The 15,767-nt window shown below is 36.2% G+C and overlaps 2 protein-coding genes across 6 annotated transcripts in view; one reads left to right on the forward strand and one right to left on the reverse strand.

Moving 5' to 3' along the window:
- The window catches only part of LOC105485390 (glomulin, FKBP associated protein), a 65,335-nt gene extending 53,033 nt beyond the window's left edge, over positions 1 to 12,302 (forward strand). For 2 of the 3 annotated variants that reach the window (XM_071079208.1, XM_011747699.3), the window contains exons 17-19: positions 10,732 to 10,843; positions 11,561 to 11,643; positions 12,049 to 12,302. In XM_071079208.1, the coding sequence (XP_070935309.1) occupies positions 10,732 to 10,843; positions 11,561 to 11,643; positions 12,049 to 12,165 (312 nt within the window). In that variant the 3' untranslated portion in view covers positions 12,166 to 12,302. Of the gene's footprint in view, positions 1 to 10,731; positions 10,844 to 11,560; positions 11,644 to 12,048 lie in introns of those variants that run through there. The other variant, XR_011613328.1, reaches the window with a different exon arrangement.
- Positions 12,303 to 12,815: 513 nt separating this feature from the next.
- The window catches only part of C1H1orf146 (chromosome 1 C1orf146 homolog), a 33,721-nt gene continuing 30,769 nt past the window's right edge, over positions 12,816 to 15,767 (reverse strand). For all 3 annotated transcript variants that reach the window (XM_011747703.2, XM_011747701.2, XM_011747700.3), the window contains exons 4-6: positions 14,337 to 14,505; positions 13,864 to 13,942; positions 12,816 to 13,180 (exon numbers count right to left, since the gene is read on the reverse strand). In XM_011747703.2, the coding sequence (XP_011746005.1) occupies positions 13,046 to 13,180; positions 13,864 to 13,942; positions 14,337 to 14,505 (383 nt within the window). In that variant the 3' untranslated portion in view covers positions 12,816 to 13,045. The remainder of the gene's footprint in view (positions 13,181 to 13,863; positions 13,943 to 14,336; positions 14,506 to 15,767) is intronic.

Consider the following 15,767-nt stretch of genomic DNA (forward strand, 5'->3'; position numbering starts at 1 on the left):
CTTTTGCTATGCAGAAGCTGTTTAGTTTAATTAGATCCCATTTGTCTGTTTTGGCTTTTGTTGCCATTTCTTTTGGTGTTTTAGTCATGAAGTCTTTGCCCATGTCTATGTCCTGAATGGTAGTACCTGGGTTTTCTTCTAGGGTTTTTATGGTTTTAGGTTTTACATTTAAGTCTTTAATCCATCTCAAGTTAAATTTTGTATAGGGTGTAAGGAAGGGGTCCAGTTTCAGTTTTCTGCATATGGCTAGCCAGTTTTCCCAACACCATTTATTAAATAGGGAATCCTTTCCCCATTGCTTGTTTTTGTCAGATTTGTCTAAGTCTCTGTAGGTCTCTAAGAACTTGCTTTATGAATCTGGGTGTTCCTGTATTGGGTGCATATATATTTAGGATAGTTAGCTCTTCTTGTTGCATTGATCCCTTTAACATTATGTAATGCCCTTCTTTGTCTTTTTTGATCTTTGATGAATCTAGATCTTTAAATGTTAAAACTTTAGCTGTTTTCAGTGGCAACAGCCCATAATCATAAAACTTCGGGTAATAAAAACACATGCCAAAAGTAGACTAAAGAAATTTTTTACATATTCTGTTTGGCATAATTCCACAAATTTTTCAGATGATAAACTGTAATATTTTTAGAAGCATGTAGGAGTGAAGAAGCTGTGAGAATATTTTTTCTCTTTCTCATGTTAAGGTTACCAGATCTTTTGTAAAGAAATAATAAATACTACAAAGAAATCACATTTTAAGATTTCTTAAAATCTTTCAGTGTCTAGAAAAAGTAAATTAAGAGTTTTAAAATAGTTGTAATAATTAAGCATTTGTAATGTTCACAAATACCTGCTTTTAATTTCATACTCAAGGAGGCTCACTGATGTAACAGTTCTGAAATATTTCCAGTTCTAAGGCTTAAAACTATACATTTCAAAATTCACTGTAGCATATCTCACAAAAGGAAGACTAGGCAGTTCTACGCTAAAGTGAAATTTACTGCCAGAACAGTTAGGAACCCTGCAAAGAATACAGTCAATGATGGTAATGAAGAAATAAAAAGACACGAACAAGACCCAGGTTTCTTCTTTCTTCTAATTCGTATAGAAGTCATCCGGCTCTGCAAATATTTCATGGATATGTTTTATCTTAGAGAAACGAACAACTTATGCAATATGCCCCTGTAACAAACCTGCATCCCTGAATCTTAAATAGAAATGGAAATTGAAAAAAAAAACTTAAGCTCTAGATTCCTTACCAATGAATGATTATAAAACTTTACCATTGTAATCCCAGCACTTTGGGAGGCCGAGGCAGGCAGATCACCTGAGGTTAGGAGTTTGAGACCAGCCAGTCCAACATGGTGAAACCCCATCTCTACTAAAAATAGAAAAAAATTAGCTGGGCAGGGTGACAAGTGCTTGTAATCCCAGCTACTCTGGAGGCTGAGGCAGGAGAATTGCTTGAACCCGGGAGGTGGAGGTTGCAATGAGCTCAGATCGTGCCTCTACACTCCAGCCTGGGCAACAGAGCAAGACACCTTCTTCCAAAAAAAAAAAAAAAAAAAAAAACCATCATTTTGGGAATCAGATTTAAAAGAATTTCCATTACTAAGTAAAACTGAAAGGATGAAAGAAAATAATTTTCAACTTAGAACAACTTTTATAAAAGGAAAGTTTTTCATGAATACAAATTCATTGGTTATATTTTTGCAAATATTCCAGTCTGTGGCTTGTGTTTTAATAGTATTTTTCAAAGAACAGAAATTTTAATATTTACAGAGTCCAGCTTATCAATTTTATTCTTTTATGATTCATTATTTATGGGTTCTAAGAAATCTTTAACCTGGATCACAAAGGTAATTTCTTTTTTTTTATTTTTTTATTTTTTTTATTATACTTTAAGTTCTAGGGTATATGTGTACAACGTGCAGGTTCATTACATATGTATACATGTGCCATGTTGGTGTGCTGCACCCATTAACTCATCATTTACATTAGGTATATCTCCTAATGCTATCCCTCCCCCCCCTACAATAGGACCCAGTGTATGATATTCCCCTTCCTGTGTCCAAGTGATCTCATTGTTCAATTCCCACCTATGAGTGAGAACATGCGGTATTTGGTTTTCTGTTCTTGTGATAGTTTGCTGAGAATGATGGCTTCCAGCTGCATCCATGTCCCTACAAAGGACACAAACTCATCCTTTTTTATAGCTGTATAGTATTCCCTGGTGTATATGTGCCACATTTTCTTAATCCAGTCTGTCACTGATGGACATTTGGGTTGATTCCAAGTCTTTGCTATTGTGAATAGTGCCGCAATAAACATATGTGTGCATGTGTCTTTATAGCAGTATGACTTATAATCCTTTGGGTATATACCCAGTAATGGGATGGCTGGGTCGAATGGTATTTCTAGTTCTAGATCCTTGAGGAATCGCCACACTGACTTCCACAATGGTTGAACTAGTTTACAGTCCCACCAACAGTGTAAAAGTGTTCCTATTTCTCCACATCCTCTCCAGCACCTGTTGTTTCCTAATTTTTTAATGATTGCCATTCTAACTGGTGTGAGATGGTATCTCATTGTGGTTTTGATTTGCATTTCTCTGATGGCAAGTAATGATGAGCATTTTTTCATGTGTCTGTTGGCCGTATGAATGTCTTCTTTTGAGAAGTGTCTGTTCATATCCTTTGCCCACTTTTTGATGGGGTTGTTTTTTTCTTGTAAATTTGATTGAGTTCTTTATAGGTTCTGGATATTAGCCCTTTGTCAGATGAGTAGATTGCAAAAATTTTCTCCCATTCTGTAGGTTGCCTGTTCACTCTGATGGTAGTTTCTTTGCTGTGCAGAAGCTCTTTAGTTTAATTAGATCTCATTTGTCAATTTTGGCTTTTGTGGCCATTGCTTTTGGTGTTTTAGACATGAAGTCCTTGCCCATGCCTATGTCCTGAATGGTATTACCTAGATTTTCTTCTAGGGTTTTTATGGTTTTAGGTCTGACATTTAAGTCTCTAACCCATCTTGAATTAATTTTCGTATAAGGAGTAAGGAAAGGATCCAGTTTTGGCTTTCTACTTATGGCTAGCCAGTTTTCCCAGCACCATTTATTAAATAGGAAATCCTTTACCCATTTCTTGTTTTTGTCAGGTTTGTCAAAGATCAGATGGCTGTAGATGTGTGGTATTATTTCTGAGGGCTCTGTTCTGTTCCATTGGTCTATATCTCTGTTTTGGTACCAGTACCATGCTGTTTTGGTTACTGTAGCCTTGTAGTATAGTTTGAAGTCAGGTAGTGTGATGCCTCCAGCTTTGTTCTTTTGGCTTTCTTTGTTCTTTGTTCTTTATCTTGGCAATGTGGGGTCTTTTTTGGTTCCATATGAACTTTAAAGCAGTTTTTTCCAATTCTGTGAAGAAAGTCATTGGTAGCTTGATGGGGATGGCATTGAATCTATAAATTACCTTGGGCAGTATGGCCATTTTCACAATATTGATTCTTCCTATCCATGAGCATGATATGTTCTTCCATTTGTTTGTGTCTTCTTTTATTTCACTGAGCAGTGGTTTGTAGTTCTCCTTGAAGAGGTCCTTTACATCCCTTGTAAGTTGGATTCCTAGGTATTTTATTCTCTTTGAAGCTATTGTGAATGGGAGTTCATTCATGATTTGGCTCTCTGTTTGTCTGTTACTGGTGTATAAGAATGCTTGTGATTTTTGCCCATTGATTTTGTATCTTGAGACTTTGCTGAAGTTGCTTATCAGCTTAAGGAGATTTTGGGCTAAGACAGTGGGGTTTTCTAAATATATAATCATGTCATCTGCAAACAGGGACAATTTGACTTCTTCTTTTCCTAACTGAATACCCTTGATTTCTTTCTCTTGCCCGATTGCCTGGCCAGAACTTCCAACACTGTGTTGAATAGGAGTGGTGAGAGAGGGCATCCCTGTCTTGTGCCAGTTTTCAACGGGAATGCTTCCAGTTTTTTCCCATTCAGTATGATACTGGCTGTGGATTTGTCATAAATAGCTCTTATGATTTTGAGATATGTTCCATCAATACCGAATTTATTGAGAGTTTTTAGCATGAAGGGCTGTTGAATTTTGTCAAAGGCCTTTTCTGCATCTACTGAGATAATCATGTGGTTTTTGTCTTTGGTTCTGTTTATATGCTGGATTAGATTTATTGATTTGTGTATGTTGAACCAGCCTTGCATCCCAGGGATGAAGCCCACTTGATCATGGTGGATAAGCTTTTTGATGTGCTGCTGGATTCGGTTTGCCAGTAGTTTATTGAGGATTTTTGCATCGATGTTCATTAGGGATATTGGTCTAAAATTCTCTTTTTTTGTTGTATCTGTGTCAGGCTTTGGTATCAGGATGATGTTGGCCTCGTAAAATGAGTTAGGGAGGATTCCCTCTTTTTCTATTGATCGGAATAGTTTCAGAAGGAATGGTACCAACTCCTCCTTGTACCTCGGGTAGAATTCGGCTGTGAATCTGTCTGGTCCTGGACTTTTTTTGGTTGGTAGGCTATTAATTTATTGCCTCAATTTTAGAGCCTGCTATTGGTCTATTCAGGGATTCAGCTTCTTCCTGGTTTAGTCTTGGGAGAGTGTAAGCGTCCAGGAAATTATCCATTTCTTCTAGGTTTTCTAGTTTATTTGCGTAGAGGTGTTTATAGTATTCTCTGATGGTAGTTTGTATTTCTGTGGGGTCGGTGGTGATATCCCCTTTATCATTTTTTATTGCATGTATTTGATTCGTCTCTCTTTTCTTCTTCTTTAGTCTTGCTAGCGGTCTATCAATTTTGTTGATCTTTTCAAAAAACCAGCTCCTGGATTCATTGATTTTTTTGGAGGGTTTTTTGTGTCTCTATCTCCTTCAGTTCTGCTCTGATCTTAGTTATTTCTTGCCTTGTGCTAGCTTTTGAATGTGTTTGCTCTTGCTCCTCTAGTTCTTTTAATTGTGATGCTAGGGTGTCAATTTTAGATCTTTCCTGCTTTCTCTTGTGGGCATTTAGTGCTATAAATTTCCCTCTACACACTGCTTTAAATGTGTCCCAGAGATTCTGGTATGTTGTATCTTTGTTCTCATTGGTTTCAAATAACATCTTTATTTCTGCCTTCATTTCATTATGTACCCAGTAGTCATTCAGGAGCAGGTTGTTCAGTTTCCACGTAGTTGAGCGGTTTTGATTGAGTTTCTTAGTCCTGAGTTCTAGTTTGATGGCACTGTGGTCTGAGAGACAGTTTGTTATAATTTCTGTTCTTTTACATTTGCTGAGGAGTGCTTTACTTCCAACTATGTGGTCAATTTTGGAATAAGTGCAGTGTGGTGCTGAGAAGAATGTATATTCTGTTGATTTGGGGTGGAGAGTTCTGTAGATGTCTATTAGGTCTGCTTGGTGCAGAGTTGAGTTCAATTCTTGGATATCCTTGTTGACTTTCTGTCTCGTTGATCTGTCTAATGTTGACAGTGGGGTGTTAAAGTCACCCATTATTATTGTATGGGAGTCTAAGTCTCTTTGTAAGTCTCTTAAAGACTTACTTTATGAATCTGCGTGCTCCTGTATTGGGTGCATATATATTTAGGATAGTTAGCTCTTCCTGATGAATTGATACCTTTACCATTATGTAATGGCCTTCTTTGTCTCTTTTGATCTTTGATGGTTTAAAGTCTGTTTTATGAGAGACTAGGATTGCAACCCCTGCTTTTTTTTGTTTTCCATTTGCTTGGTAGATCTTCATCCCTTTATTTTGAGCCTATGTGTATCTGCATGTGAGATGGGTCTTGACTCTTTATCCAATTTGCCAGTGTGTGTCTTTTAGTTGGACCACTTAGTCCATTTACATTTAAGATTAATATTGTTGTTATGTGTGAACTTGATCCTGTCATTGTGCTATTAGCTGGTTATTTTGCTTGCTAGTTGATGCAGTTTCTTCCTAGCATCGATAGACTTTACATTTTGACATGTTTTTGCAATGGCTGGTACCTGTTGTTCCTTTCCATGTTTAGTGCTTCCTTCAGGATCTCTTGTAGGGCAGGCCTGGTGGTGACAAAATCTCTAAGCATTTGCTTGTCTGTAAAGGATTTTATTTCTCCTTCACTTATGAAACTTAGTTTGCCTGGATATGAAATTCTGGGTTGAAAATTCTTTTCTTTAAGAATGTTGAATATTGGCCCCCACTCTCTTCTGGCTTGGAGAGTTTCTGCCGAGAGAGCTGCTGTTAGTCTGATGGGCTTCCCTTTGTGTGTAACCCGACCTTTCTCTCTGGCTGCCCTTAACATTTTTTCCTTCATTTCAGCTTTGGTGAATCTGACAATTATGTGTCTTGGAGTTGTTCTTCTCGAGGAGTATCTTTGTGGCGTTCTCTGTATTTCCTAAATTTGAATGTTGGCCTGCCTTCCTAGATTGGGGAAGTTCTCCTGGGTGATATCCTGCAGAGTGTTTTACAACTTGGTTCCATTTTCCCCATCACTTTCAGGCACACTAATCAGACGTAGATTTGGTCTTTTCACGTAATCCCATATTTCTTGGAGGCTTTGTTCATTTCTTTTTACTCTTATTTCTCTACACTTCTCTTCTCGCTTCATTTCATTCATTTGATCTTCTATCGCTGATACTCTTTCTTCCAGATGATCGAGTTGGTTACTGAAGCTTGTGCATTTGTCATGTAGTTCTCGTGTTATGGTTTTCATCTCTATCAGTTCTTTTAAGAACTTCTCTACATTGGTTATTCTAGTTAGCCATTCGTCAAATCTTTTCTCAATGTTTTTAGTTTATTTGTGCTGGTTACGTAGTTCCTCCTTTAGCTCTGAGAAGTTTGATTGACTGAAGCCTTCTTCTCTCAACTCGTCAAAGTCATTCTCGGTCTAGCTTTGTTCCGTTGGCTGGCGATGAGCTGCGTTCCTTTGCAGGGGGAGATGTGCTCTGATGTTTTGAATTTCCAGCTTTTCTGCACTGCTTTTTCCCCATCTTTGTGGTTTTATCTGCCTTTGGTCTTTGATGATGGTGACGTACTGATGGGGTTTTGGTGTGGGTGTCCTTTCTGTTTGTTAGTTTTCCTTCTAACAGGACCCTCAACTGTAGGTCTGTTGGAGTTTGCTTGAGGTCCACTCCAGACCCTGTTTGGCTGGGTATCAGCAGTGGAGGCTCAGTTGAAAATGTAGAAATCACCCATCTTCTGTGTTGCTCACACTGGGAGCTGGAGGCTGGAGCTGTTCCTATTCAGGCATCTTGGGCACGCCCCCCACAAAGATAATTTCTTGTAGCAATTGTATAGTTTTAGGTTTTACACTTAGGTCAATGACCCATTTCAAGTAAACTTTTTATGTGATGTGAGATATGGGTTGAGAGATTTTTCTTCTTTTATTTTGACCTCAACACTATTTGTAGAAAAGGTTATCCTTAATTTACTGAATTATCTTGGCAACTTTGTCAAAAATCATAAGTATGGGTCTATTTTTGGACTCTATTCCATTTACCTATATATATTCTTTTACCAATACCACATTGTTTTGATTCCTTTATAGGAAGAAATTATTCTGTTTTATTCCTTTTTAGGAAGTCTTGAACTCAAGTAATGTGAGTCTGCCAACTTTGTTCTTCTTTTTCAAAATTGTATTGGCTATTTTTAAATCCTTTACCTTTTCTGTATAAATTTTAGAATTTTGTCAATTTCTGCCACGAAGGGTTTTAATTCCACTTATGGCATTCTGGAAAAGGCAAAAATTGCATTAACAAAAATCATTGCTGGTTGCTGGAGGTGGGAGGAGACTGACTACAAAGGGGCACAAAAATTTCTGGGTCATGGGAATGTCTTTACAGCAGCAGTGGTTACTTGACTTTATATTACTATATATCTTTGTCAAAGCTCAGAACTGTATAGCTAGAAGGTTATATTTTACTGTATATAATCAATACCACAACAGACCTGACTTTGAAAAATAAACAAAAAGAACCAGGCTCAATAGTGAATTAGACTGAAATTACATCATGAGCAATCAAGCACACTCATTTATTATATAAAAATCTTTCTGATGTTTATTTTTGAATCGCTTATTCTCCATTTTTCTACGTTAAAGTATTAAGATTAAATGTGTTATGTGGAAAGAATTTGAGGGAAAACTTTTATTTCCACTATATAAATAAATGTGTGTTGAGTTGTGATGTAAAACCTATTTTTTACTGAGAGTCATGGCAAAAATAATTTGAAAAACAGTATCCTAGAAACACTTTTACCCTGTGTGAATAGGAAAACATACAGCAGTGTAAATGCTGCATTATTTTGAAATACTAAAAACTTAGTAACAGGATAAATTCCATATAATGGAATGTGTATGCAGCAATTAAAATGAAATTAGAGCTCCAACATAAATAACTCTCAAAAACTTAAGATTGACAAAGAAAAAGGAAGCTGAAGCAGGTTATATACAGTATGATATCATTTATATGCTTTTAAACATGAAAAATTAAGTGATACATTAGGAATGCAAAACATTCAAGTTTTAGCTAATGGCTGCCTCTTGAACAAAGGGGATTCCAGCCATATCTAGTATTTTATTTATTTTTTAAAAGTAAATATAATAAAATGTTTCCTTTTGTCAAAGCTAGGTGTTTTCTCTATACCCTTTATGTTCAAATGTGCTTTAGTGGGTAAGAGAATCATCAGTAACCTAGTCTTGAAAGCCATTGGTTGCAGTGAGTTCTGCCTATGAACCCAGAGGTGAATGCAAAGTAAAAAGTAAAAAAAAAAGTTGGGGGGCAGGGAATACAAAATGGTGAAGAAAAGGCTGGACGTAAAAAGGAATAAAAGCTTATTTACAGCAACGTGGATGGACCTACATGTCATTATGTTGAAATATGCCAGGCCCAGAAAGACAGTATCACATATTCTCACATGTGTGAGCGGACAAACGTGATGTCGTGGATACAGAATATAGAATGATGCCAGAGTGTGAGCATGGGAGGGGAAAATGTAGAGAAGCTGGTGAATGGGCACAAACAGGGTTAGATAAAAGACAAGCTGTATTGCTTGATAGCACATTAGAGTGACTATAATTAGCAACAATATATTGTATATTTAAGTGTAGCTAGAAGAGAGGATATGAAATGTTACCAACCCATAGAAATGATGAATACTCAAGAGGATGGATACCCCAAATACTGACTTTATTATTATGTATATTATGCATGTAACAAATACATGTACCCATAAATATGTAAAATATCATGTATCAGTAAAAGAAAAAGGATAGAGGTAAAAATAGGAGAAATGAAAGCAGTCGGTGCACATAAGAGTAATATGCTTGTTATACTGTGTGACTACACTGGTTAAGGAAATTCCTACTGCATATCACCCAAATTTGCCATGAGAGGTTAAGAAAACTTTCCACTTAACAATTTTAAAAATATACAACTAAAACATCCATTATTTAAAAATCAAGATAAAAAAAGAATAGTAATCAAAATTACACCATTGTTGATATACTGTATTCCCTTCTAGGTTTTGTGTTAATACATCTGTACATTTTTTCTTTTTTAAAAAGAAAATGAGATCATACTAAAAGAATCACACTGTTTTATAACCTTTTTTCCCATTCACCAATATGTACTGAAAAACAATATTTTAATGGCTGTATAGTTTTTCCATTATGTTAATGTGTCAATTTACTATGAATCTCCTGTCGTGAGTTATTTTAATTCTAATGTTTCACTAAACATTTTTTAAAACATCTGCAGTAGAATTACAACATCCATCTTTATTTCCCCAAGATAAGTTTGTAGATGCTGAGTGAAAAGGTATGCATATTTTTGAGGGTTTTAGATCCTCTCTAGAATTCTACTTTTCCGGTTAGTATAGGAGAAATACGAAAAGATGACCTGAAATGAAAAGTATATATGTGAGACATTATCAGTTATTCATAGACATGTGTAGATTTTATTTGGAATGCTACAAGTAACATGTTATATACTACTTGGGTCAAAATAAGCTCATTACAAAATAGGTTCTCAAGTAGTTCATTATTCTAGTTAAGGATAAATTGGGTCCTTAAGTTTCCCTTTTTTATCTAAGATATTTTCCTTTGTAGAGTACCTGGAAACTCAGAAGTACCAATGGATTTTCTTTTCTCTATTTTTTAAAATAAAATTAAGACTTCATGACTCCTCTCCTTTAAGTACTGTAAGAGAAAACGCTCTTGGAATAAAAACCTCTAAGATGCATGACAAAATAAGCTGTCCTCGACAAATAAAATCTTCACCTACTTTGGTCACCAAGGAGGTTCAAATTAGCTGGGTATTAGAAAAGTTTCCATCAGTAGGAAAGGGAAAGCATCCTCTAGAACTAGGTGAGTTCTAGTGGTGAGGATATCAATTGAAAGGACATACATGGGATGAAGGCATAAATAAGGTAGAGTCATTGTGGGGATGGCTTATAGAGGAAGAGATGTCTGTGAATTTATCTTCAAATAATTTTCTCATAAATCTTAACAGATCTCAAAACCAGGAGCTATCCAAGTGGTGCAGTGATAAGCGTAGTACCCCAAGTACATTTTTCTTTTCATTGGTATTCACATAACTAGATACAGTAATAAATGTAATTAGTAAATAGTGAAGTCCATTGTGAAAAGGGCCATGTTTCATTTATTTTTATTTTGCGAGCTTTTAACATGTTTAATAGTAGTAGGCAGTCAATCATTGTTGAACTAAATAACTCATTCTTTTATTCTTAACAGACTGGATTATGGACAGAACTTGGAAATATTGAGAATAATTTCTTAAAGCCACTTCATATAGGACTTAATATGTCAAAAGCACATTATGAAGCAGAAATTAAAAATAGCCAAGGTTGGTAATGTGCAATTTTGTTTTCAGTTAGGTATAAAAAGTAGTCCAATTTTGCAACTGTCATACTCAAATTTAAGAACTTTTTAAAAATCTTATACTTGTTTAGAGACCATAACAGCTAAGCCATTTTATTTATAGTTAAAATTCTTAGCAGATCTATAAGCTAATTTACCTGAAATCAGGTTAATGAAGACTTAAACCAAATTAAAGCATATATTTTAAAGCCTCAAGCTCTAAGAATCTGTATTACAGCTTTTCCATTTGGGTAGCATTCCTTTGGTATTGCATTTCACCCTCAAGTAAATCCATACAAATTATGAAAAAAATCTTAGATCCAGAATTTTTAAAGTCAACAATTCTATAACAATCATGTGATCTCTTCCATATATCTGTGGTGGTGCTTTTATAGGCATTTCCAGAAATTTTGTCTTTTTTAGTATAATGGCTATAATTGATTATATACTAAAGAAAATAGTTTCATGAATCCTATACATGCCAAAATAATGCTATTTAAAGAAGTATTAATTCACGTTGCAGAATTTTGATAGTTCATTCTGTTTGCTTATAGCTTAAGTATACCCTGAGCTGTTAAACAGTGGACTTAATTTTTACAAATAACTGACACGTTTTAAGTTAATGAATGATGAAAGTAGCTTATACATTTGTTATTGATATGAGAGTTTAAGTGTCACGCATGATTTTTTTCTTTTCTTACAGAGGCCCAGAAATCTAAAGATCTTTGTTCTATAACTGTAGGTGGAGAAGAGATCCCTAATATGCCTCCTGAAATGCAGCTTAAGGTGATCTGAAATTTTCTTTCCTTTTTCTTTAGAAACAGGATCTTGCTGTCTTGCCCAAGCTGGAGTGCAGTGGCATGATTGTGGCTCACTGCAGCTTCAACTCCCTGGGCTCAAGTGATCCTCCCACCTCAGACTCCCAATTAGCCAGGACTGCAGGTGCACACCACCATGCCTGGCTAATTTTTAGTAGAGATAGGGTCTCACTATGTTGCTCAGGCTGGTCTCCCACTCCTGGCCTCTAGTAATCCTCTCCTCAGCCTCCCAAAGCACAGAAATTACAGGTGTGAACCACTGTACCTGGTCTTAAATATTCCTGAGCTACCTCCAGCTGCAATCTTTTCTATGTTTTGCTTTGTTTGGATTTAAAGGCAGCATTAATAACATTACTTTTTCTTGGCATTGCAGGTCCTACATTCAGCTCTTTTCACATTTGATTTGATTGAAAGTGTTCTAGCTCGAGTGGAAGAACTCATTGAAATAAAAACAAAGTCTACCTCTGAAGAAAATATTGGGATAAAGTGAAAGTTCTACTTCCTAAATAAAAACTAATAAAATAGAGTAAAAACTAATAGAGTATTTTCCATTATGATTTATTTAATACCATTATAAAATTTTTCTGTAAAAATTTACTGCTTGAAAAATAAATGTAGCTTCTCTCATTTATCAATTTCTATAATGATATACTATAGAACAGTTTTTTTGTTGTTTTAAAGTTATCTAATGGTAAATAATGCCCACATATGTCCTAAATACTATTTTTGAAAATCCAATACAAACTAATAATTTTGTAACTTCATAAAATGTAATTGAATTGTCTATATTCATTCCTACAGTTTTAGTGAGCTTATAAAAATAGTGATACATTTGCTGCTGAAGTTAGATGCTATGTAACATTTCGGAACTCCTAGTGTCAAGTTGGCTATCACACCAGTGTAAATGAGTAGAAAGTTTTGAATTCAGGCCAGTTGACTTTTTTCTTAGCTTCTCTTTTCCTGGCTTAGGTGGAGTCTTTGGGAGCAGAGTCCCATCACCACCTCTCCAGCAGAAGTTATAATAGGAAAACATCTGCAAAGATTAGTTTTAGAAATACTTGCTACCTTTATGGAAAAAATAAAAAATACATATGACTTTAAGAAACTGATTAGAAAATTCTGTATTTTTATTTCCTACTAAATACTTGTCCATCTAAGAAGCTACACCTGAGTTTTATGATATATGTATGTACCAATCCTTTGCTAAACAGCGTTAAAAAAGAAATCTCACAGCGAAACTCCTAAAATAAAATCACTTTTAATTGTATACATGCTATTTCAAATTAATATAAATGTCTTTAAATATTTGATTATAATTTAACAGTTCTAATTATTTTCACATTCTTTGAGAAGAGCATTAAGTTGGTACTCTAATTTGGGTTAACTGAATCACTATTCAGTTGTATCTTCTGAAGTGTTTTCCAAACAGGACTTTGCTCAATGATGTAAGCTTTAGCTGTTATCATTCTGTAGCAAATGCTATCTATGTATGGTTTGGAGGTAGTCTGGAAGAAGATACAAAGATGCAGCATTATTTACAGAAATAAGATACTTTTACAGGGTCACATTTAAAAATAAATAACTTTCATTCTTTCAGCAAATCTCCTGATCATCTTTGTGCTAAACACTATGTGTGAGTTACTAGAGTAGTCAACAGGAAAATAGTTTCTATCCAAGGAATTTCAAACATGCAAGCCAAAAAGTAGAATACTATAAAAATTGCTTTAATGGGGATATGTTCCAAGTATAAAAGTAAGGAAGACTTAAGTCTGCCTAGGGGGTTTCAGGTGTCTGGGCACTTTGCAGAGGACAAAAAGCATGAAAAGAAAGTGGACAATTGGTAGATAACATTCCATAAGATAGTATGCTTGCACTCTGACAGTTCATGACTGCAAACTGACCAACTCTTAAAACTTTAGAATTTGAATGAAGACATAAGTAACCAATAGGACCAACCAAATGCTCTTTTGGCCCCAAATGAGTCTTAAATGGTAGTGGCTACTGGAAGTAAATTGAGAAGACTTGAGAGACTTAGTTCAGGCTTGGGAAAAAGTTGCATGCTGAAACAGCAACTCCCTAAGGGGAACAGAAGCAAGATATTTGCCAGTCTTGCTCAAAAGGGTGACAACTGGAAGTTAAAAACCTTAAAATGTATATGTGTATGCATCATATTCCCCAGGTGACTCACCTTTGCTATAGTGCACATAAGATTAATAGCATTTACTGTGTTGTGTACTGGAAGTATTCGTAAGTTACGACCCAGGAATCTGAAAAACAATTCATGATATACAGATCATATAACTTACTGACACATGTTCTCTCAAGAAAGTGGGAAGAAGAGACAAATCTCTATTGTTTGTTATTTGTCTATGCAATTCATGCCCTGCCTTACTCCACAGAGGATCTGAGATGGCTTTATAGCCAGAACATCACTGACTAAAAGCCTGTTCACTTTTGGCTTGGTCTTGGAGAAGCCTGGGAAGCATCATGAACCCTGTCAACTCGATTCATAGAATACCTTTTTGGCCCATGTTTCATTAAATTTGATAGGTTAACATCACAGTGTTCATCATCTAGCAAAACAAAACTCACCTAAAAGAATTAAGAACTGAAATAAATACAATATAAGAAAAATACATCTATAATGCTATTCTTCCATACCTCTGCTGAATTCTGAACATCAGTTTCCATTCTTCAGGCCCATGGAGGGCAGCAGACAAAACCAAAAAACTATTTTGGTGAATGTTAATAAATTTCTCAATTTTGGCTAGCAATGTTTCTTCGGTTGACAGAATACATTCCTTAGTATCCATTAATAAAAATGCAACTCCTAGGAAAGGTAAATGGAATAAAAAACGTCACTTTGTCACAGAGATCAAATTTTGTTATAAACTCAGAATCAACCAAAATAGCTGTAAGTATACCATGTGTCCAAGCCCTAAACTCATAAGGAGTAGAAATTACTATAATGAAATTCCCATACAACAGAATTTAGGTAGTTCTTTGAAGTGCTCTGTATAAAAGAATGACTTGTGCTAAATAAGAGAAAAACATTTTTGGATCAGTAACTACTTATTTTTTCCTAGATGAAGGCATTGTCCACATGAAGATACTGGGTAGTTTAAGATGAATTACATTTAAAAAGTTAATTTTTCGCCGGGCGCGGTGGCTCAAGCCTGTAATCCCAGCACTTTGGGAGGCCGAGACGGGCGGATCACAAGGTCAGGAGATCGAGACCATCCTGGCTAACCCAGTGAAACCTCGTCTCTACTAAAAAAAATACAAAAAACTAGCCGGGCGAGGTGGCGGGCGCCTGTAGTCCCAGTTACTCGGGAGGCTGAGGCAGGAGAATGGCGTAAACCCGGGAGGCGGAGCTTGCAGTGAGCTGAGATCCGGCCATTGCACTCCAGCCTGGGCCACAGAGCGAGACTCCGTCTCAAAAAAAAAAAAAAAAAGTTAATTTTTCATGTTATACTTTTAAAATAGGTACTAGTGTATTATAAAGGATACAGATGAAGATATGCATAGGGCTAGGTATGTGGGAACGGACATGGAGCTTCAACGCCTTCTCTGGGCCTGCCACCCTCCAGACACCTGCATGTGTTCAGCAACCAAGAATCTCCTATAATTATTTTTAAAAGCTGGAAATCAGCTAAATAAAGAGTCTTAAGCAAGCCTTCGGCTGGGTGCGGTGGCTCACGCCTGTAATCCCAGCACTTTGGGAGGCCAAGGCAGGCAGATCACAAGGTCAGGAGTTCGAGACCAGCCTGACCAACGTGGTGAAACCCTGTCTCTACTAAAAATACAAAAATTAGCCAGGTGTGGTGGCGTGTGCCTGTAATCACAGCTACTCAGGAGGCTGAGGCAGGAGAATCGCTTGAACTCGGGAGGCAGAGGTTGCAGTGAGCTGAGATCACGCCGTTGCACTCCAGCCTGGGCGACAGAGCACGACTCCATCTCAAAAAAAAAAAAAAAAAAAAAAAGCCTTCAGTGATTTCTTGTTGGGGGAACCTTTCTACCAGAACATAAAGAACTATATAAAAACTAGCCGGGTGTGGTGGCGGGCACCTGTAGTCCCAGCTGCTCGGGAGG

This window comes from Macaca nemestrina, chromosome 1 (genome assembly GCF_043159975.1).
Source record: "Macaca nemestrina isolate mMacNem1 chromosome 1, mMacNem.hap1, whole genome shotgun sequence".
Classification (NCBI taxonomy): Eukaryota; Metazoa; Chordata; class Mammalia; order Primates; family Cercopithecidae; genus Macaca; species Macaca nemestrina.